This window comes from Melopsittacus undulatus, chromosome 8 (assembly GCF_012275295.1).
Source record: "Melopsittacus undulatus isolate bMelUnd1 chromosome 8, bMelUnd1.mat.Z, whole genome shotgun sequence".
NCBI classification, from domain to species: Eukaryota; Metazoa; Chordata; class Aves; order Psittaciformes; family Psittaculidae; genus Melopsittacus; species Melopsittacus undulatus.
Window position 1 is genome coordinate 42,873,338 of NC_047534.1, and position 24,072 is coordinate 42,897,409.

General features: G+C 36.9%; 1 protein-coding gene across 2 annotated transcripts in view; it reads right to left on the reverse strand.

The window, feature by feature from the left end:
- The window catches only part of UBR3 (ubiquitin protein ligase E3 component n-recognin 3), a 110,087-nt gene that overhangs the window by 80,736 nt on the left and 5,279 nt on the right, over positions 1 to 24,072 (reverse strand). For both annotated transcript variants that reach the window (XM_034065817.1, XM_034065818.1), the window contains exons 2-7: positions 15,547 to 15,686; positions 14,981 to 15,139; positions 13,152 to 13,295; positions 12,503 to 12,552; positions 7,979 to 8,045; positions 3,972 to 4,102 (exon numbers count right to left, since the gene is read on the reverse strand). In XM_034065817.1, the coding sequence (XP_033921708.1) occupies positions 3,972 to 4,102; positions 7,979 to 8,045; positions 12,503 to 12,552; positions 13,152 to 13,295; positions 14,981 to 15,139; positions 15,547 to 15,686 (691 nt within the window). The remainder of the gene's footprint in view (positions 1 to 3,971; positions 4,103 to 7,978; positions 8,046 to 12,502; positions 12,553 to 13,151; positions 13,296 to 14,980; positions 15,140 to 15,546; positions 15,687 to 24,072) is intronic.

The window sequence follows — 24,072 nt, forward strand, 5'->3', positions numbered from 1 at the left end:
CGCTTTGAAGCTAAACAAACACAACCTTTCAAATTTTGAGTGTTGTGGTTTAAGCCCGGCCAGTAATCCAGAACCACACAGCCACTCACTCAGTCTCACCCTTTTATTCCAACCCCTGCTCCCAGAGGGGTGGGGGAGGAGAATAGAAAGAATGTAAACCCCACTACTTGAGATAAGAACAGTCCAGTAACTAAGGTACAATACAAACCCACTGCTGCTACCACCAATAATAATAATAATGATAAAGGAAATAACAAGAGGAGAGAATATAAAACCAAAAGGAAAACAAAACAATAAACACAACTGGTGCACAATACAGTTGCTCACCACCCGCCAACCAACACCCAGCCATCTGGGCCTTCCATGTAACTCCCCCCACTTTATACACTGGGCATGATGTGCTGTGGTATGGAATACCCCTTTGGCTAGTTTGGGTCTGGTGTCCTGTCTCTGCTTCCTCCTGGCTTCCTGTGCCCCTCCTCACCAGCAAAGCATGAGACTAAAAAGTCCTTGACTGGGGTAAGCATTACTTAGCAGTAACTAAAAACATTGGTGTGTTATCAGCATTGTTCTCGGACTAAAGTCAAAAACACAGCACTGCACCAGCTACTATGAAGAAGAAAAATAACTGCTACAGCTGAACCCAGGACAGAGGAACAAACTAAACTTCTTTCCAGAGTTAAAATGCTGAAATACTGTGGTAAGCTGCATTCCATATATAAAAATAACCATAGTAGGTCAAATCAGTCCATCCAGCTCAGTATCCTATCTTTGACTGGCCAAAGCTGTATATGTAACTAAGGAAAAATGAAGAATGGAGCAAGAATGCATATATTTACATAACATGTCTTTCCAAATACTTACTCAGCTTGCAGCCATTTGCAAGAATTTAGCTTCCTAAGGCATGTTTTCTGTACATTTAATTACCTTCACTAATTAACACTCTAAGAACTTGTGCAGCTTCTAAATTTCTAGCCTATGCAAATACAAAAGATATTTCTTCATCTGGCCTTTTGTCTTGGTGGCCACTCAACCATCCCAGAACTTTTACAAGCCTAGCATCAACCCCATGTTTCAGTTAGAACTTCCATCTCCCAAATTTATCTTCTCAATGCAAAGAAAAAGCTAGTTCTGCCAGGTGACATCCATAATAGAACTAAATTTCCAATGGAAAAACTTCTACAGAATCTGCAGAACAGCATATCCAGGAGTTAGTGAAGTCCTACTGCTATAACAGCTGCTTCAATGTTCACTATGGGAGGGGCCTGACGAGGCAGTGGATTTCTGATAATTGTTTATTCATTTTCTCTACCAGATGCTTTTGCATTTCTCTACTTCCAGTTTTCCAGACTTCAGCAGGGCTCTGCTCTTAGATGATCTACACTCTTCCATCAGTTTCCTCTTTATTGGCAACCCCTTCTTTGCTTTCTCCTTGGTCATGTGAAGGTCAGGTCTACTTCTCTGGTCTTTTATTTTCCCTCTTGCAGCAACCTTGTTCATGCCGTAACACCTCTATTTTCCTGGAAGCTCTGGTAAAAGGCTTCTGTTTTCTTTTTCTTCACTTGTAAGTCTTCAAAGCTTCAAATGGCAGAGAGTGATGGAACAGATGCCTCAGGCACAAATCCTGTAAGGAAAAGACCACACTGTTTTGTGCTGCCTCTCTCAAATGCAAAAGGCAGGAGGGTGGGGAAGTTAACCCAGGGTTTTAGCCCACCCCTTTCAACACCTCTTTTCGATACTGGGAACCCTAAAAAGAAGTTTTTGTTGCTATTTAAAAACTAATCTGTGCAACAGAGATTGCTGGTGGCTCACTGAGTGCTGCTCAGAGCATGGTGGATTCAGTCAGCTCTACCATGTTTATGCCAGAGATTTAAGCAATTTCAGAACATACACAGATAGCCAGCTCTGTGCTCAGTGTCTGGCTAGCTTACTCAGTTTATCAGAAAACCTACCTAGCAGAAGTCTGTTGATTTAGCTCATTAAATCATGATTGGAAATTATTTAATGAGCTGAATCAGCTCATGAAGAATCAGACCAACTGCATAAGCGCAGATACAAAAAAATAAAGTGGTGTAGATGGGATGCAAGAAAGTAGCCTCTTGGATCACTTGGAACTACCTATATCCCCATATCCCCCTCCAGGTGTTCCTACTGTTTTGAGAATTCATCATGATTAAACAGAAAATAAGCTTTTCCTTCATAAAAGCTAAATAGAAGCTTAAAAGACAAAGCATTCTTCTAATTCATGCCAAAATGGTATGTTCTCTCTGTACACTAGTAAGAGGCAGAGCCAGTCCCTGTAAATGAGCCACAATCCTCATAGACATGTTTAGAATTCATGCATCACTGACACAGTTTTGCAACAAAGCACACATATCTTGGGAAAAAATTGTGTTGCTGCTTCCCAAGTATTGCTGTGTGATACATTTCCTGCTTTGACTTTCCTTACCATTGAAAACACTTTTTAGTCCCAGCAATTAGAATCAACACAGATTCTAAAAGATTTCAAATGCTTAGGATATGTGCCAGTAACAAAGGTTGTACGTAAAAATTAACTGTTTATATCAAACAAAACAAAATGGGTAACAAAAAAATATTTAATTATTAAACATTATTGTACTGATGGGTGCAAGACAGATTGATTTCCAGATGAAAGTGGCAGCCAGTAGAGAAACTAAATATAACACGGTCTCTTTTTCTCAGTACATAAGGAAGAAAGATTATTAACACAATGAAGAAAATGACTGAAGACTGTGGCTTATTGTCTAAGGAAAGAAGACCTCATGATCATTAAAATTTGTTATTACACAGTACAGTAAATAGGTAAACATAGGAACACTTACCAGATTCCTCTGCATGCTACCAGCAGTACAGGCAGGAGTTTAGTTGGCAATGGATCAGGGGAACTGGATGTCCACATGCGTCTGTCTCCAAATACCAAGCTTCTTGGCAAGAGATCATCAGTTAAGATAGTCCTCATGTCTCCTCATGTAATAGCTGAATCCAAGATCAACATGAATCTGTGCTGGCATCCCAAATCAAAATGCTGTCTTGACCTGGACAGAGTATTGCTGAAAGTCTGTATCTTTTCTTTTTCTTCCTTTCAAGTTATCTTCATACCCTTTGCTTTGATACAGCAAGGTTTTAATGGGCCTGAATACAGGGCTGTCCTATTATAAACAGACATCTCTGAAGAAACCTGCATGCCTGGACTTCAGGATTTCTTCATCTTTGCAGATCCCCAGCAGGGACCGAGAAGGTCCAAAATATTTGCATGGCTTAAAGGTATGACATGATCAGAGCAAAATGTTAAGCCTGATTGCTATGTATACTAGGTCTCGGGAACATGTAGGGAAAACAACCAAACCTGGCTGCACACCAAGATTTAAAACAGGAAGATGACATCCAGTATCCATGACTCCAGGCCAGGAGACACTCGGTATGGACAACTGCAAAACTCTGTAAAGAAGCACTTGGAAGGCTCCCAAAAGCACCTAGGGCATAGCTGCAGCAAGAACACTCACACTGTAATGGTCTATACAGAGAAACCACTGCCTACGACAGCTGCAACTGGAACAAAGTTGCTGCGATTATTTACCAATCATACCATACTCCGGAATCATTCAGTGCTGGTCCACATCTTTTAATTGATAAAAACCTAATTTACAAAGCAAATTAAACCAAAATAAAGTCCAACACATGCAAATACATACTAACAGCCAAAAAGGAAAAAACTGAACCGTGAGGCCAAAATTTACACTGCTGCTCCAGAATTATCCATCTTGTTTTGTTTACATCTCTCTTCAGATACTATACACTTTAGACCTTCTAACAGAATATGCAAAACAAGATAGAAAAAAAAATCTGCATTTTACTGCTTATTACTCAAATATAAACATCTGTGGTCTCATGCAAGGTGCAGTAAGTATGAAAATAAAGACACTTAAGTTTGAATAAAGTAAGGCAAGTACCTTATAATCTTGATCCGGCAGCATGTTGAGTAAGAAAGTCACCATCTTCTGTGGAAACTCGTATTTTATTGTCCAAAATAATAATTCTTCTAGAAAACATTTATGCTTCAAAACATCCATGATAGATTGATCTGCATAAAAGGTTGAAGGAGGGGATGTATAATGTAATAATCATGAAAACTAAAAGCAGTGATAGTGTAGTTGCACTGCCTTATGTAAAATTCAGTAACAAAAATTTAAGAACATCTTTGTGCACTCTGTAAATAATTTTTTTTCCTCAGGAAACCCTGGGAAGATGAACATGGCCAACACTGCAGTGTCAGTCTGTAACAATATAAAGGACCTCCCAGAGAAACCAATGAAAGTATTCAGTACGATTCTACCACACAGAGCCTAGACTTCATTGTTTGCATTGAATCACATCACCTTACTGTAACAGCTCCACTGACTGTAACAAATCACAGCAATATGCACAATATTTACAGAGCCACTTAACTGAGGGAAACTATTCAGACTACTATTTAACTGAAGTTAAAACAGCAAAACAACAAAATATAATTTAAGGAATGAGTTCTATCACCTAAGAACACATATTCTGCTTATAAAGCTCTAAACAAACAAAATGGAAACAATAATGTATCAGTTATTCTTAAAGCATCATATGTTCTGACTGACCAACCACACAGTTGTTGGTTGGCAGTTGTTTGTTTTTTTTTAAATGTAAAAATTACTATAATCAGATAATCAGGCACTAGCTCCTGATGGTACCAGAAGAGAGTCTCATCTTTCCCCATTCAACTCCTGGCCATTGCCTCTGACCTCTACTCACGCTGACAGTACATCCCTGTAGGATACCTATGTAGGAATCAAGCCATCTTTCCATTCTGCTGGGTGCATTTTTAAGCATAAGCTTCCCAGTTGCAGAGCTGCACAAACTGACCTCTGCTAGAATAAACTGTTCATGAAACTTTGGCTTTGACAAAGCATAAATCATATTAAATCCATTTAAAAAAATACCCTAAAATATAAAGTCTTTATCATCATTCTTCTAAAAGGTTATTTATGATTTAAAACTACAACAGGTATTGTTCACTCCTGTAACATATAAGGACTAAAGAAAAATAATTATTATAATGCTCCTTTATACCTAGGAATCAACTAGGCCTGGGACATGCACACAAACACATGCACCCCCTAAATGCCATATTCCAGTGGGACTATATGAAGTGTTCCCATCAGCAGAGATTCAAAAACACTTAAGCTGAACATCATCTAGCTTTGAAGACCTGACACTTCTCTGTAGTAGGACAGCTTCAGGAACTGCACTAGATAGCATCTTGCCTATCCTAAACAGGATAGGCATTTGAGTATTTCCTAAGCAGGAATTACCTCAAATTTCTACCATTACCAAAGGCCAGAGTTCCCCAGTCAAGTGACCAATCAACCCAAAGCGTATCAGGAAATTGCAAAAGATCATAAATAGTATCACATAATTTAAGTTTTAGGGTTCTCCTCAAGACTCTAGCAAGCCACACAAAGACAAGAATATGTTTTATTCAATATATTCTGTAAGCATCAAAATAAAAAATTACCTTCACAGAATCATGAAATATTTTAAAGTGTTTGTAAAGCATTACATATCACCTATTGCAGGAAACATACAATGATCATTTATGCTCTCTTCCTTGTCTCTTGCTAAGAAATTGCGTAAGAGATTTTACTGCCCATGAAAGCTTGGTAGCCAGGCAAACTGAAGTCCTCTGTCCACAGAACAGACAGCACCGGTTTAGGTACATGCCAAATACCACTGAGTAAGAACACCAGGTATGGAGACAAGTGGCACACCACCTCATTTGTCACTCACATGCACCTTTCTCTGACATGTATCACAACTGAACAGCACGTACACATTCCTTATGCAGCAGTTTCAGGCAGGGACAGAACATATATACACTTATACTTGCTACAGAATTTAAGTAGGCAGAATGCTCTTACTCAACTTGGAAAAATTGTCAAGAACCTGGACTCATGTCCCTGCTCTTGGGAAAAGTGCCACGAGTCTGAATTTCTTTCACCAAATAATAATTAAAAAAAAATAAGTCAATAGTGCCTGTGGGTTTAAAATTACCTTAAACATCTGGTACTTCAAATGGATGCAGATTTTAAAAGAGTAAAATAAAAATCCTCTCAATACTCAGTCCCATACCTGTATCAGTGAATCTCAGCATAAAACCTGAATTTTCTTTGATGACACCTTTTGTTCTTTCCTAGTGCCCCACAAAACCTCACAAACTGTTGTAAACATCTCTCTGGAACACAAGTCTTGCATTCTAAGATATTGCCAGTATATAAATAAGCCTCTATGAAGACAGTACCACTAGAGAGCTAGGATGGGACTGGGAGTCTGCTCATATGGAAAAGGTAAATCTGTTTTTATTCAATACTCAGTTTTCTAAAATTTTCTTTTCATACTCTTATTTTATACCCTATTGGACATAAAATATGAATACTGAAAACTTCAGAAAACTATTCAATATTTAATAAAAACAGATACTTACCCTTCCCCTATTGGCAGACTCCCTCCTCTGGGGCTGATACTAGAAGCTATCAACATCATGAGCACAGTCCACGTTGGGATGCCTCAGAGGGGGAAGACTATAACCCTGGGGGGAAATCAAATGTTGAATTAAAGTATCCTTTTTCCTGAAATGCCATTGCTGATACTGGTTTTCAGATCTGGTACCTTCTAAACCTGAACTTCCTCCCTGCCTGTTTCCCGTAACTGGTTAGTTATTATGAATCAGAGAAACTCAACTTTTTTTCTTGTGTTACCTGACTCTAATTTATCTTTTAGACAATCCAACTGCCTCAAAAATTCAAGTAAGAGAGCTTCCCTTGGATGTCTGTAAGTTTCCTGCATTTCTCCAAAACTACCATTTCTTCTCCATTATTAATCTCTGCCACGATATTTCACACACCATTTCTAAGATTGCCTCTTAACACCATTGTTGCAAAAACAATTAGCTGTTTTTCCAGCTTCCCAACCTTTTTCCTTCAATCTGAAACCACTAGAAATAATCTTACTTTCCCATACTCCTCATAACACTTTCCAACCTCTTTACTGACCTCATGAGACCTTGCATTTCAAATTCAAGTTCCAAGCCTTCAACTCAAAGCTTTTCCAGAAGTTTAATTTCAACTTTCACCTGAAGATTTTCCACCTAATGTTCTTTTCTCAAGACTTGCAATTTCTTTGTTCTGCCTTTATCAGTCTCTTCATACTCATAATTAAAAACAACAAAACCCCCACAAAAACAGAAAATGCTTTAATAATAAAAATAATATTTTAAATATTATTACTAAAAACTTTAGCACAAAAAATTGACAAGGACAAGCACAGGATAGGGCTACCTTGCCTCTAGCCTGTGGCCATTATTGAATTAGAACTTGCTCTGACCTCAATGTAAGTGCTGCTCATGTTGGACTAGAAATTGTGCAGAGGACTAATTTCAATCTAGGAAAACAACGGAGTGGTTTCAAACAGGACCTGATTCAAGTATCTTTTCTTAAACATCACTAGAAGATCAGACAAAGACCAAGCAGAACCAGAAAGAACCACTCTTGCCTGCCTGAGAACACAACAGTACTGTACAGGGGTGTAATGAAAAAAGTAATAGTTAAGAACAAATACACCAAAAAACTTGTTTGCTAAGCTGCACTGCAACCTTGCCAGCCACACAGTGAAAATGGAATGAATTTTTAGAGGTTGACTTACAACATGAAGGTGACAAAATGACTGGTCAAATAGAGTCCCAGATAGTGGTACTCACTCACGGGAAAGTTGCCAATTACCACATTTTCATTTGCTACTTTTTTTTTAGATTTTGTTGTGTTTAACACCTGTCACATGCAGCACTCCAGCGCTTGGGAAGTGAACAGATATCCCTAGATGATTTTTAAGATAGACAGAAAGCAAATATAAACTGAGATCAGTACTTTATAAATACCTTTGGTGGTGCTGCTTAGTTTCACCCTCTTGCGCTTGCCCACACCTTGGCTACCATCCTGGTCCTCCTGAAGAGTTTAAAAAATTGATAATGGTATATTTAGAATGTTATTGCCAAGAGATGGTATGCTCTCAAAATTCTGGTTTAACTATCAAGCTAAAACGAAAATACCAAATATACCAGAAAACTACTTTTATTGCCGACAGGAAGCAATGGACTCCATGCAACTCCATAGAAAAAAAAACCCACATTTTTTTAAAATTGCCTTTTTTTTCCCTACAGGCAACATTACTATCTGCAAGTTCAGACAGCTTCATCTATTTAATTAACTTTGTAATGTTTCTTGCTTTGATTTCTGAAACTGATTGCTACAAAAACATTTAACGCTACAAAAATCTTAACTTGTTGCACATCCAAGGTTTCACCTCATTCATCTCTAGGGTTCGGGGTTTTCTGTTTCCCAAAAGAAAAAGCAGCCAACATGTTGACTATTACAGTTGGCAACACAGGCATTTAACTATACATTTTCTAATCAATATAAAAGTTTTCATGCAAGAATAAAGTATTTTTGACACCTTTAAGAGGTCAAGTCTAATTGCTGAATTCTAATTGCTTGCTCCCTACAGAATAAAGGAAACACTTTACACAGGCACTTGTCATCTGAAGCTTTCAAGGCACTCTGCCAACAAAATAGTAAAGGTTTCAAAATGAAACGCAAGTTAAAATCATCGTCACCACCACTTTACAAAATCTAACACTAGGCATTAAAAAAGAAAAAAGAATGTGACATTACAAGACTATATTAAATGCCACATGGATCTTTACCAACAGTGGTAATAATCCAAATGCAACAGTGGAAATAAAGATTCCTACTGGATCTAATAAAACTAGAGTTAATTGATGCAGATATCTACTACTAAAACTAAGTCATCAATGTCATTCTCCTCTTAGCAAATGCTATATTTTATGACCAAACTTCACTATAATGATAAAGAACCTATACTCAGGAAGTTACTCTCCTTCACTGGGAAGAAAGATTATTCATATTTTAAATCCAAGGACTGACCAAAAGTTTCATATTCATGAAAAGTCTGAGTTTGCCTATCCTTTCAGTACCTCAATCTGAAAATTCATTTTAAGATGGACAAACATTTGAACTCTTAGGTGTCCTATGGTCTTTGTGAACACATCCAACTATTGTACTTCAACTGGGAGCCAGTCAATTCTTAAGATGTTGCCACTGCCCACTCCCCCTCAGGGGGGATAAAGTACTCTAAAGCAAACATCAGACCTGCTGGTACACTACAAGACTCTACAACTTAAGTCTCCTGCCCTGAAGAGGCATCTAAATTCCTGTAGCTAGAAAGCCGATAGCTGGAAGTCTCAAGACTGCTTCACCAGGCTCAGTTATTCAGAGAATCGCTAGAGGGACCTTAACCAGAAAACAATGCATTTGTGTATACACTTTGTGATTAATGTGTTGGATTCTAGCCTCCAGCATCACTGCTCCGGCAAACAAAATGCAGTATGAGAAAAATGTAAACATCTAACAGTCTTTATCGCAACTTTTGAAGTGATTTCAATAAAAAGAAGAAAAATTGAGTGACTTATGAGAAATGCTTTCTTTAGAACTCTTTTTTCCCCCTCCATAATGTTAGACAGTTGGCTTCCATTGCTTAAGTAAGGTAGGATTACATCTCAATGTCAGTGCAGGAGTTTTAACAGCCTTGAGATTGAGAGTGCTAGGTCACATGGTGTCTGACAAGCTCACAGATAAAGAGTAAGAGGATGAGTAAGCAGAACACCTTATTTTTACCCATTGGACAATGCTAAATATACCTGCATAACAGCAAAGATCTATGTAGGTGTACTTAACATAATATTTAACAATATGCGTATGGTGTGTCATATCTGTTGTAAACACAAATAATGAACTTTAAATATTATATACCATACATGGATTTTTGTATGATTACACTAAACAGCAATTGGAGCCAACAAGTATATTAACTGAGTAACATAGCATTCGGTGCTCAGTAAACTACAAGGACAGCCAAAAAGAGATATCAAAAAGGTTTACTTGTCACTTTGGTAAAAGTGATTCCTCAGAACATAAAAATTTCTTAAGTGGGAGGGCAGGTTTAGACAGGACTTTTTTTCTCCTTTTGCACAAAAGGAAAACATGAGAAAGAAAAGCTAACAAAAGAAACTAACAGCAAGTTCTCTACAAAATACTATAGGATGTAACACAAACTATTAAAGAAATAGAGCACAAGTAAACCTATACTACTGGTGGGGGAGGAACAATCCATAACAAACTCAGGATAAATCAATCATTCAGATTTATTTTTATCTTAGATCTACTATTGTAGAAGTGAAACTAAATATCAAACTATGTAAAACTTTTCAAGCTGTTTAGTACCCTGCAGAAGCACTGCTCTAATTTGTAGCCTGTGTAAATTTGGTAATCTAGCCTTTCATCTGTGAAGCAATGCTACTTTTAAGACTTACTTGGTAAGAAAAAACATTAACCTTTCTAAATTCATCTTAAATACCAGAGGAAGAAAATCCACTTAAAAGCGTACTCTTGCCACACTTTTTAATTAGAACACAGTTTTATTGTGTTGTAAAGGAGTACAATAAGGCGTTACAAAAGCTTTATATGCCCTTTGTAACTTACAAGGGAGGTCCAGGTAGAGGAATAGAAGTCAAAACAAAGTAACTTTTTTCTCCTTTCGCTAGTAACATCATTTTTCTCATCAGCATTTCAGCCTCCCACCTGCAAAGTGCTGTTTTGGCTTTTGGATGAAAGGACTGGATTTACTTTCAGCAATTCATATTTGTCAAGCAGACCATTATTAGAAAAAATACTGTAAAATAAAAAATTCACTTTCTCCAGAGATGCCACCAAGGGTTGACATTATTTCTAATTGCATCCCACGTTGTATCAATGTGATTTTATTGAAGATATGAGAGGAAAATTCAGAAGTGAAAATACACACTAAGAAACACATAATTTTTTGAGTCCTTAATGTTTTAGCTCTATGTTACTTCCTAATAATTTTTAAAAATTTTCTAAATACAGATTTCAAAACAGGCTCTCGTGCTTCTTTACAATGTATAATTTAATTTACATCTTAAAACTGATTCCAGGTATCTGAGTATATGCAGAATTCCGATCTAGAAAACTCACATCTGCAGTAACATAATAAAATACCTTTATATCCTGGAGATCAGAAAGAAAAATCTCTACCCAACAGGTATCTTTTAACTAGCAAGTTATAACGCAGAGGTTGTAATTCCTCCCTTTAAGTATTCTCAAAATATCTTTTCCTTGAAAAAAAGTATTTTCCCTGTAAACAAATATATTCTCCCTAAAATACACCTGTTGCCACCTCCCTCTTGTAGTTCTGTCACAAAAGAAACATCAGCAATATCCAATCTCTCTTCAGACTCTGAACAACTTCAGTTTATTCCCCTCTCCTCATCACTTAAAGGAGTAAAACACAGAGAAGCATGCTGAGCCATTGAAAGTTTATTTGAAAATACTACATGAGGTTATTAACATTAACTTGAATTGCCTCGCTCTTTCATAGTCCTTATAAGGGATAGTCAGCAGTCTTTTGTGGTTGGTTTTGGGTTTGTTTGGGTTGTTTTGTTTGTTTGTTTGTCAAGTGATGGTGAAAAAACAGTAAGCAATACTTTGAAAAATGCCAAATTATAAATAGCACTGCAGAAAGCGTAACAGATGCTGTTGTGCTTGTGACAGAGGCAAACAAGTCATACAACTGTTTTAGACATACACAAACAATTGGTTTGACTTCAATACTTGCTCACACAGAATTAAATATAAGCAAAGATCCTACAAAAACTACATTATTTAAAGTTTGCTATATGGCTCTACAAGAACAACTGCTAAGACTTACTAGTTGAAATTGGGTTTTAAATAGTAGGGGGAAAAAAAAAAACAAACTGAGAATAAATTGATACAGTACCTCTACCTGAATTAAACTTCCCTCCTTAAACTTCATGTATTTATTACAGATCAATCTTAAGGGAGATTCCCTCCTTTCCACTCCCACTGAATGTATTTGTTAAGTAAGGTCAAGTCTACACATGGGAATTTATCTACAGAGAAATTCTCACTGCCGCTATCACCAGTTCAGCTGGATTCTCAAGTGTGAAAAAACTGCTAATACCATTCACAGCATCACATGCTTTAAGTTAGCTTTAATCAAGCCCAATTTACTTGATAGTGATTTCTGAACTACCTATGCAAGTTTCTTCTACATTACATACATATATTAAACTGAAATAGTATTAGTAAAAATAAGGATTTTTCAAGAGGTCCTTAGTAAATCAAAGGCATAAGATCTATTCCTTTACATCTCATTTATTTCTACTTATTAAAATGGAGAGAATATGTGGTAGATGGAAGAGTTAAGGTTTGTGGGATTTGGCTGCCAGCATTCTCTCCATTCAATACTCCATTGCAGTTCATATAGTCTTTAAAAACAGTCTCACCTCATCTGAAGAATCCCCTTGTCCTGATGTTGCTGTAGCACCTGCTAAACCTTTTGAAATAAAAAAATTCAGATATTCCTTTTGTAAGTCTTAAACTGAAAAGAATTTATGATATTCAATGAGCCAGTATGAAATGAACACTACATTAACTTTTTTTAAAAGATACACAGCAGTGGACTGAGAAGTTGGAGTAAGATTTCCAATCAATACAAAAATCAATACAAACTTCACCATACTGAGTTAACAGAGATGTGTTCTTTCAGAAATTGCAGAAAACTCTGATGGCCTTCAGTGATCAAAAAAAAGAAATCCACAGCACTTTTGTAAGAACAGGGGGTTTAACTCAGTTGCCGTGACAAAATTCCACTATGAGCAATTTCATCTTGCCTACTCAAATTCCACTAATACTATGACTGGGAAATGATGCTTAGTATATTAGGGACAAAAAGTTAACATGTTTAGCTTTGTTGATAGAATTAAAATGAGTCCTGTAATTTGGTGGTACACTAAATAACAGGTAATTCCTTAAGCTTTATTAAGATTTGGTTTGGGCTGTTTGTTGTTTTCATTTTGTTTAATAAACTAAAGAACAATTTATATAAAAGCAACAATAGTAAAATCTTCTCTTAATATATTTTTCTACACAAACCTTGAACTGCTAATGTGCTAGTTCCAGCTCCTTGTTCCTGCATACCACATGCAATTTTATCCTCAGGAAATGCCAGTCCAGAGCCTTTCAAAGCAATGAGGTACTTTTCATGACTTTTCTTTGCACATGCATTCTCTCCAACACCTTGAATATATACGTAAAACAGCATTAATGTACAACAGCTACTTGGTTCATATACTCCAAAAAAAGCAATCTAAAAAATGGTCCACAATGTTTTAATAAGCTGTATAATTACAAGATGTAAAAGCTAAGAAGTTTTTTCAACTAATGAACTGAAATCCAAAAGACTAGAAACCTCCATAGTTTTTGCCCTCCAACACAGTGTTTCCTTCTAAATGATGTACTTCATTTCTGTTTTATCAGCATTGTCATCATTAACACTAAAGCAAAAAAATGATTTAGTTGGTTTTGGACAGAAAGGACAGGGACCTACAACTTCCCATGGGAAAAAAAGAAACCAATAAAAACCAGTAATGGTAATACACCAGGTATGATTTCTAATATTTGGAATTTTTCTCTCAAAGTTCAAGTTCTGGCAGCTGCAGTTAACCAGATTATTCATAAAGGTAACAGAATTGCAACTGTTTGATGAAGCAAAGTCACACTGAACACTCAGGATATAAATTTTCCCACAGAGAAATGGACCAAAAAAAAACCCAACACATTTGTTACAGAAGGAATAAATAAACTTTAGAAGAGCAAATTCTGCCAATTGTTGAAGGAAAACATTAAAAAGATGATGGCATCTTTCTAACTGCACTCCTTTTGCATTCGAAGCCAAAAGGATAGGTTTTGCTCCAAAATCCCTTTTTTCCCTTTCCCTACCCAGAAACTGTACCTACTCCTGCACAAATATTCTCCATTCCAGAAGTCCAGATAAGAATGCCTTACTTCCCATTGCCTCTCTACTCTTCTATCTCAGGAAATTCATTGCATATAGCAAAAGAGAAGTCATTAAATTTCTCTCAATCAAATATCATTAAACAGGAGAGAAAAAGAGGAAGGAAACAAAGACAACTGTCCCTGAGGCAGCATTCCCAAGTATTTCTCCTTCCAAATAATGATTTGGAGATTGCCTGTTCTACAACTACCTGCTGCCCACGCCAGTTACAGCAACTTAAATCTACAGTAATTACTGTTTGTTTCACACCTATGCAAAGGAAGTATGCAAACGACTCAGACACTTTCTAATTCCAGCAAAGTAAGATGGAGTTAATTTATACTAGGTGGTTTGGAGTTAATAGTAACTGCCCATTTTTTTTCAGATTAATTATGATTTGGTATAGGATACAATAAATAATTTGGAGGGGGGGTGGGGGGTGGGGGAAGGAGGTTTAAGGAAGAAAAGAAAAATTAAAAAGCTTTCCACAGGAGTGCAGGACACACAATGGCCTTTTGCCATTCAGGTCTCCTCCTGTAACCTCTGTGAGAGCAGATCCCAAAATAAGTTAGACATATTCCACTTTGAATAAGCTTGATATGCCTTATTTGGAGGATCTAAGCTGCCGTGTTCACCTCACTTTGAAGATAACTTAATTATAATAACTCTTTTGAAATTAAGTATGTTTATACAGTTATCTGGGACACAGAAGATAAAAGGTTTGCTCTTAATAACAGATGTTTCTAGTTGCTCCTGAAGCCCACCCCCCTTCTGTCAACAACTAAAAAAGTATCCTTAAAAACATGCATTTTTCTGGGTTTTGAGATGTCAAATAAAAACATGCAGAAACTGAAGTGATAAACAAAATTTATGCCCTTAAATTCTTCATAACTTGAAAATTTAGTTATTAGAAATAACACAAACATACCAGAGCTAAGATCTTTGTAGAACTGTTGGCTAGTCAAAACCTGGGTAAGAACTGATCGCATTGCTCCTCCCATTTTGGTCAAGTCTTCTAGAAAGGAAACATGAGGCTCCAAAACCTGGAGGATTTTATGAAGGTCTTTCTCTGATGGCAGATCAAGAGCTGAAAACCACACAACAAGAACTCTTGGTGTAAATGTAATGTAATTTAATCAAGACCTTCACAAGGCAGAACAGCTATGACCACCAAAAAATAAATTGTACTAACAATGCTCTAAAATCCACATGTACAAGTTTCAAATTAATCCCAATTTCATTTTCTTGAAGAGCTCAACACAATGCTTGGTAACCTTTAAAGTATTTAAGAAGCTCTTCAGCAGAGAACAAAGATCAAATGACCTAGCCAGGCAGTAACTTTGTTAGGAAAAGCAGTACAAAATTAAGTACTATTAACTATAGATAGCATTCATGCATTCTATACAGTATTCATGTACTGTTTCTTCACAGACTGCAAAGCAAGAGACAGCAGCATGGTAAGATACGCTAGACACATGCAAATTGAAAACGTACCAGGCTCATTATACCCCTCTCTTAAGTGCTGAATAAGACTAAAGATGAACTGTGGAAGAACTAATTCTGACATCATCAACAAGTCTTTGGGGACACATGGAACATTTGAATTTGACTTAATCCGGTGTCTTTTACAAAACCTACAAAACAGATGAGAAAAATGTTAGCTAAGCACAGCTCAGCAGAACATGTACTAAGAAAATCATTACTTTTTTTTATATTTTTCAGATATTGTATGCATTTACACTAAAAGTGGGGCAGAAATTACAATCTGAATTTCCAACTAATATGTTCAAACCCATTTTGTTTCCGAGTCCAGAAAATTATTTAGGCGCCACTTTTCTTCCCCTTATCAGAGTCCACACATCTAACATCCCAGTTCCTTCCCAAACATGCTAGAAGCTTCTTCCACTGAACAATTAAAATTTTTCTGTATCAAGACATAACTCCCAATTTCTAAAGAGACTAATTGAAAATATCAAACTAAAACAGTTCCTCCCCTTTCTGTGAAATAGTCAGGGGCTGGCCTGAGTCTTAAAGTCCTCATTCAGCTACTGACATTTTTAATGTCTTCTGACATTAAATAAAAAGAATTCCCAAAAGCTTAAGACATTGCAGGATCAGTATTTATTTCAAATGTATAACAACTAAGATTGACTTATCAAAGGATGATAGAAACAGCCTACAAAAATTGTGCAAAGTGTTTCATTTAAAAAGAAAACATTTCTTCTTTGGCAAATTCCTGTATGGTAGTTGCTGAGGCTTGGCTAATGCACAGTGACATGAGGTTAAGCCAAACCCCGTTAGAGCAGACAGAATGATTTCCCACTGACTTAACATGAGCCTGACTCAAGAGTCACTGAATACTTTTCAGCTCCAAATCTATTTTTAGAAAGAACATTTACCAGCATCAAAGAGTTATTTACCCGTGTCAAAGAAGCAGCTAACAAGGACTAAAGAGTCTAAGCCACACCACTTTCACTGGAAAGATTCACTAGATTTTACCAGTAATTTTGCATCAAAAGTTCGGAAATGGGTTCAGCTTTAAATATGAAAATCGTTTTCATGTCTCCACTATATCTGCTATGCCACACATTCCAGAAGAAGCCTGCTACTTTCTACAACATAAGCCTTTCTTCTTTGAGGACCTTTCTTCACCTTCAAAAGAAGGAAACAGAAGACACAAAGCAAGAATCTGAATTTATGGTACAAATTAAAAGAAAAAAAACAACAACAAAAAAGGGTGCGGATGCAAGTCCAGCAGTTCAGATGGCATCTTCACAAGATTAAAGATTAAGAGCTTCTCCTTTGCTAATTACAGATTACACTTTTTAATTAAAAGGTAAGCAAGGGCAGTACTAGCCAGATAATTTGCAGTTTGTACATACAGCCTAAGCATCCTCGAGGGGGGAAAAAAGCGCCTGGCAGAACAAGCTCAGTGATGACTGGTAACTTTCTGCTAATGCACAAATGGATGGTTGTCACTTTCATCATTCATCTTTGCAAATGACATTTACAGAAGTTATGAAAAGTCATTCACTTTTTCACTTCTGTCTTTCACTTTTGTCTCATTCACATACAGAAACCTGAAGTGCCAGAAAACCACAAATCTGGCCTGATCTATGCTGCAATATGGTACCTTGTTTGTTATCTTAAAGGTATTTGGCTTCCCTTTCACCACTATCCTTATAAGAAAGGATCAAAAGTAAACAAATTCTTAAAAGACACACAAGGAAAGAATTACTATGCAGGGTTTTTTAATAACTTCCACTGGTCCCCCCCAATATATTTTGCATTCAACCAATGTTTTTGCTGTATGATCACATACATTCTAAGGGAGCCACAGTAATAAAACTCACTCGTAGTCATTTTGAATCCCAGCTTCTGCTAAGCACAAAGCTTCCTTCCTCAGAAAATAAAAAGCTCTACTCCCCAGAAACGCTATGCCAGCATAGCAGTTGTGAATCAGCCCATGAATTATCCCAATTTTAACATATCCTGTAACTGAACTTTAAAATCATGTCTTCTCCTGATATTCTCAAGAAAGCACTACTTACTTACAAAGTGTGCTATTATTACTATATTAATACAGATTCTGAAAAAAATCAACACAGAACCCAAATTCAATTTACTACAAGGAAATTCACTACATGTCACATGCACAAACTACAGCAGTTCCAAACATGTAATGGTTTCTACATACCAGGCCCTAAAACTTAAAAGTAAGAATGCCAGTATAATTTTATAAGATGAGCCATATTCTATATTTATGATTCAAAGGCTATAATATTAAAGTATTGTTAAAAATCACTATCCTATTGTAGCTGTTAACTCACTGAACACCTCCTTGCTGACATGACTTGCCACTGGACAAGCTATTGGCCACACTGAATTTCAAGGACAAGAATCAATCTAATGATCAAGAAAGGCAATCCAGACTGTATTACTCACAAATCCAGATGAAGAAATCTTACTGAGCCCAAGTTTATAACATTTGCACCTGAGACACTGTTTTGTGCTGAATTATGGAAAACCAAACCTTCCACTATTCTAAAATACCAATATTCTATTCTACTCAAAGCACTACTGCCTCCACAGAGTGCTGTACAGTTCTTCTACAGATATTGACCAAAATGCCAGACAATGACTTAGAAGATCTTCAGAGTTAAAACAGCAGCTGTTTTAACTTTGGAAGAGCCAGAATCCCAAGCTATGCCTAGAAAGAAACAAGCTGAAACTTCTTACACAGGCAGAAAGAGATACCTGTGACAAACTTCTCAACGGGTTACACAATCACGGGATAAACAGCAGCCAAAGCTATTGCATAATCAATACCTTATACTTCTAGAGGACCTTCCTTACCACAGTTTCAGTTAAGGAATCGTCTGTCTACGTAAATGTACTTTAAAAATGCTCCCGAGACTACTAAAATAGCGATTTAATAGCAACAAAAAGGAACATCTCCCAGATCTCTCCTGGTAACATCAAGCTCTGGAAATACACCACTTGAAGCAGGCAGAAGTCTCAAACAGGGGGGTGTTAAAAGGTGAATATAATCTACATAAGAAACAGTTTTCTAAAGAAGCTAAAAAATAACTATGGAGAGGAAGACTGACTAGACAAATAACAAATCACCTTGAGTTGTTAAATCACCTAAGCTTTATTACATTATTTCAATATTGCAAAATACTTTTTTACAAGCATGTAGTTTCTATTCAATTTGTAGTACTTTGCATTTATTGTGCTATACAGTCTTCCTTGTGAATATTTTTACTATTATACTCCAATGAGCTTTAAGAATAGTATTTCAGTGAGAGTGCCAGTTCATTAGCCGCAGGTATTCAAGCCCTATCTCACTGAAGGTCTAACACAAAAGTACTAAAATACAAGTCTATGGTGAGAAAAAAGGCATGATCTTTTCTTCCATTCTTCTTTTCTCCAGTTCAAAAGTTTATTCTGTTGGGACTTTTTTTTGTTTGTTGGGGTTTTTCTTCTGTGCACTTCACTACTTCTGAAATTCCTTTTTCACAAAAAGACAAAGCTAACTATAGCAAAAGGAGAGAATAACAAAAAAAAATTACTATTAAATGAAACCAGCTTTGATAAGAGGTCTTGTCCACACGTCTTCCAAATAATTCCTGAAATTTCTTATTCTGCATCGGTATGTTATTTGTAAGATGTAGAATATTAATGACATCTACATGACTAAGGAATACCACATATTACTAACATAAGCAGCATTAACATCTTCTGAGCAATCCTCACTGTAGGCTTTCCAGATTGATTCCATTCTCTCCTACTATTTTTCCATCTTTAATAATTCTACTGTGAATTTCCAACATGTATTTTGCAAGTGCCTGCAGGTAAAGTAACTCCTTTCTTTCAAGCTACAGTTTCACAACTGCATAAATTGAACTAGGTCCGTCCTGCCACAGCCTGTCTTTTACCCTCTTATTTGTTCCAGCACTGGCACTTGATTGACCCTGTATTAAACCAGCTCAGGAGCTAAGCTAGCAACAGCAATTTACTTTCAAAATAAAAATTCATCGGGCCAGCTTAAACTCACCAACACTCACAGACCTGCCTTCTTGAAATCACGCTGAAATCCCTAAATCATCCTGCCATCATCTCTTCCCTTGTTTCACATGACAGGGAGCAAAACAGAGGACAAAAACCCAAAAACCCAGCAATATAGGAAGATGCTGTCCTGGCCAACCAGCACAACAGGCAGATAGAACACTCCCTGTGAAGCCAACTCCTTCACTTCAAAGGAGAAATTTTAAACTTCTCCAGTTATTGCAGCAGCTGATAAATGCCTTCAGTCCCAGCCAGACCACACCTTTACAGCTTTTGAACATTTGCTCAGCTCTCCCTTCCCCTACATCCCACAGTGTCTCATGTTTCAGTTGCATTCCAGAAACTTGACATAAGTTCATGTATACACAGAGAGACTATTTTTACCTTCACTTTTCACTCACTATTTTGTCCTCTGCCTCCCCATGTTTAAAAGTTGGATGTTTTAAACTGGATTGTAAAGCTGTCAAAAGAAGGCATCCCATTTTTACAAGTTTTACGGTACTACAGCACTATGAGTACCTGACTCTGCCAGAAGCTTTTAAGGACAAAAATCTGATACTCCCGTAACAGGACCTAAATGAAAACTACTGGAAATCAATTCTTAAGCAAAGAAAGTAAACCTCCACTTGATTCTTTAATTAAGTATCAACATGTAAACTGAGCATTTAAAGACATTACACACATTTCATATTGCATACCATATGACTGACAATGTCATATAATGTTTCATAAAGGAGTCAAAAAAAACCAAGCAAGCTTTGTAAATAAGAATTCAATAGATACTTTAAACATAATACACATTTTGTCCCTATTGTAAACCTAACAGGCCAATACTATTCTTATATACACTGAATCTACAAGATAGATGCAAGATGTGACGTATTTTTTGAGTGGTACAGTTGTCTCTCAGAGCTCTTGTGAATTGATTTTTCATTCTTTATGTACTGGCAAAGGGTGTTGAAATGATTTTTTTCCTGCTTTTGCAGTTCACATATTAAACCAAATCTTCATGCAGAACAAAATATAACTTGCATAATCAGCACTGAAAAATTATCTGGATGTAAAAGGGCTTTGATATATTGTAGCCTTGCTTTATGTAAATCCACTGTCTTGAACAACAAACACAATGGTAACTCTGAAAAAATGCAGAGAAATAAACTAACTGCTCCTCTGAAAAAGAAGTTTTGTATGTTTCCCCCATACACCCTAGTAAATAATTTGAATAATTAAATTGCTTTCACCTACAAAACAGACTTCCAAAAGTGATTCAAGGTCTGAGGAATGACAGCTCTTCTGCTCTTTAGGAAAAATGCAAGCTACAGAGGAGTTGAGACAAAACTGAATGGTTGCATTTCTACTATTAAGGACTCCAACAAAAAGCAAAGCCAACTGGAAAGATGTCAGTTTAACCCTCCTAACCAGGAAATCTCCAAAGTAAGGGCACTAGAGTCAATATTGAAGGACAATGAAACACAGCAGAATTAATGGCTCCAAGGAGAGGGGGGAAATCCCAAACAAAAGCAAACAAACAAAAAACACCACAACAAAATCAAACAAAACAACAACAAACTCAGAACTTTAAAGGACATCTTTCCAGGCTCTAAGCCTTCATGAGAAACCTGTTTGGCCACGCTTGGAGGCTAGAAATCACAGGCAAGACCTGGAAATTATTCCAGTCCTTGCAGAACTGCAGGAAAAGTGGTAGTGAGTCACCAGTAGTTCCCTTGATGCTCACAGCTACATTGAGCATCCTTCATGAAAGCGAGCTCTCCAAAGAAAAAGCAGACAAAGAAGCTCTGCAGAAGAGCATTTCTGTTAATCTTTGTTAGATCTCAGATAGAAACATCTTGTATAGTAGATAAAACTACAATGAGTTTCATTAGGATACAAGTACCCGCTATCAATCAGAAACAGTAGATTTGGCAACTTCAGTCGCAAGACCTTAGGAATACAGTGAGAACGAGAAGGAATGGAATTCTGAGTAGCAATCTTCATTAAGGTTAACATTAAAGAAGCTCACAAGAAAAATACCTAAAGGATTTTTTTTTCCAACTATGGACCTAAAGATAGAGAAACAAAGACACAATGCAAACTAGATCTGGATGCTTAACTTCATAACTTTTAGGATATGATTTTTCAGTATTCTTAACCTTACATAGCATTCACAAAGGAGAATTCCTAGTTGACTTCAAAAATATGCCTGAGAAGCTGAGCAGCAAATAGAGTATCTGGTCCTAGCTCTCACAAGAGCCACCTTTGCTTGACCCTGACTCTTCCCAAACCATTAGTTCACATGCAGCCTTCCTGTGCAGTTGCTTTCAGCGTCACATCAATTTCATATTCCATTTGAATAACAACAATTAAGTTTCCAAAATAGTTAACAAAGATATTTTCTCAAGTAAACTTAAACAGGTCAAACATACGTACGACAGGTATTATTTTGACCCAAATACTTCATCTAACAAACTTCTAAGTGACTGCAGAGTGCCAGACAAATGTAAAAACTACTTAATTTCATCAGGATTTGACTAAGATGTGCGGATATTAATAAAGACTATCAACTTAAGCTGAAGATACCAATTTGGTTGGGCCTCCAACAGACATGGTAGCTTGCATGTAGCTTGCAGCTTTCTTGGAAAGGGAAGTGTCCATGTTCTTTATGCCAGAGCCATAATCACTGCAGGTGCTGTGAGGAAAGGAAGAGATGAATCCTGATGAAGGCAAGAGAGTTCATTATATAGTCCTTGTTACTGCAATACCCCAAAGGGCTCTCTCTGTTACTTCAGTGTGAAGAGCTTACTAACAGAATACTCTGTACCGGAGGGCACCTAGGCATACTACTAAAAATCACCTGCAGTTGTCAGGCACTGTTTCAGGATTTTTTTTTTTTTTTACGTAAAATTCCTGATATTCTGCAGGTTATAAGGAAGAATGGCCTGAACTCTGAAACAAACGATATTATTTGTCATTAAGAGAGATCTAAGAAACAAAAGTTCTTTTGGAATGCATTCTGCAAACATACACCCTACATCACTTTTATTGTGTTGCCAACAGATCCATCGACAGCCCCACACAGATCAGATATACACCAGATAAATAACACTCCACCCTGACATAGCAAACTTAGAACCCTGGCAGCTGGTAGTTTCACAAAAGGGATAAAAGAAGTTTAAGAAGTTGGTGGGATCAAAGCAAAGGAACTGAAAATCAACACTGGTTAGCCCAAATCTAAACAAGACTGTTTCCAGAGACCTCCAAAACACCAGTTCTTCTTAAGTTGAATACATACCAAGGTATACGACAAAGCAATAGACAAGTTATACAATAAATAAGCCAACTTCAGACAAGGCAAGAAGTAGTTTATCTTGCAAGCTCAATTTTCACACTACTGTTCTGTTCTTCAAACCAGACTGGCCCTGCTGGCAAAAGATTCAGAGTAGAACTATCATTGAAGTTTGTTCAGTGACTAACACATCAAGATTTAAAGCTTCTAAATGTTTAAACTTACGTATATCACTCATGTATACCGATATGTTTGAGTATCTTACTGATGCCTTCGAAACAAGTGCACATTATGCTTCAGCATATATAAAGCACATGGCGTCTCGTCAGGCCACAGCTCTAAAAGCAGTAATACAAAATTATCACTTGGCTGTCAACCATTTGGAAAACATCACAGTGACTAATGTAGAGGCTGATGTAGCCCTAATTAGAGACATTAAGAGAAATCAAGACAGGCAGGTCTGTGCGCTGACTGTATGCAACGATGGACGCAATCAACACAGCAATCTGCAATCTTTTCTGCTTTCTAAGGATTAGACCTAACATGAAGCTCTGTGAAAACCACTGAATGCTACTTTGGAATCCTAAGCAGCAATACCAAATATTGAGCTTTATGTATGGGGGAAGTGGGGAGTAGGGCAGAAAGAATCAATTATTTATAGATGCATGGTAACTGTGGTTCTTTGAAATGCTGATGTCAGTGTGAAACCTAGTATGAACTCCTGTACCTTGTATGTAGAAGACCAGATACTAGAGTTTTTGTTCTGAAGAGTCGCACCCACCAGAAGTACATGACCATGGGTTTATTCAGACTCATGCCAAATTAACAGGCAGTACAGCTCAGACTTCCCTATTAGCCCAAAGTTGACTTCAAAAGCAGAGAAACTGCACAAAACTGATAGAGATCCTACAGAAGACGACTTGTACCAACCAAACAATCCTGAAAAAATCTGGTATTTTTATGTAGACTCATAACATTCAGAGGCTAAACTCCTTGACAATGTCTAGGCTCTTAGCCTGTTGATAAACATCCATTTCAGAAAATTCTTAAAGGGTCCAAAAGAACATCCTTCCCTCTTTGAAGCTGCATTACCAAATCTAACATAGGACCTGGAGAACTAAAACCTTCTTGTCTACTGTTAAAGAATACAACTGACAGAATCACAC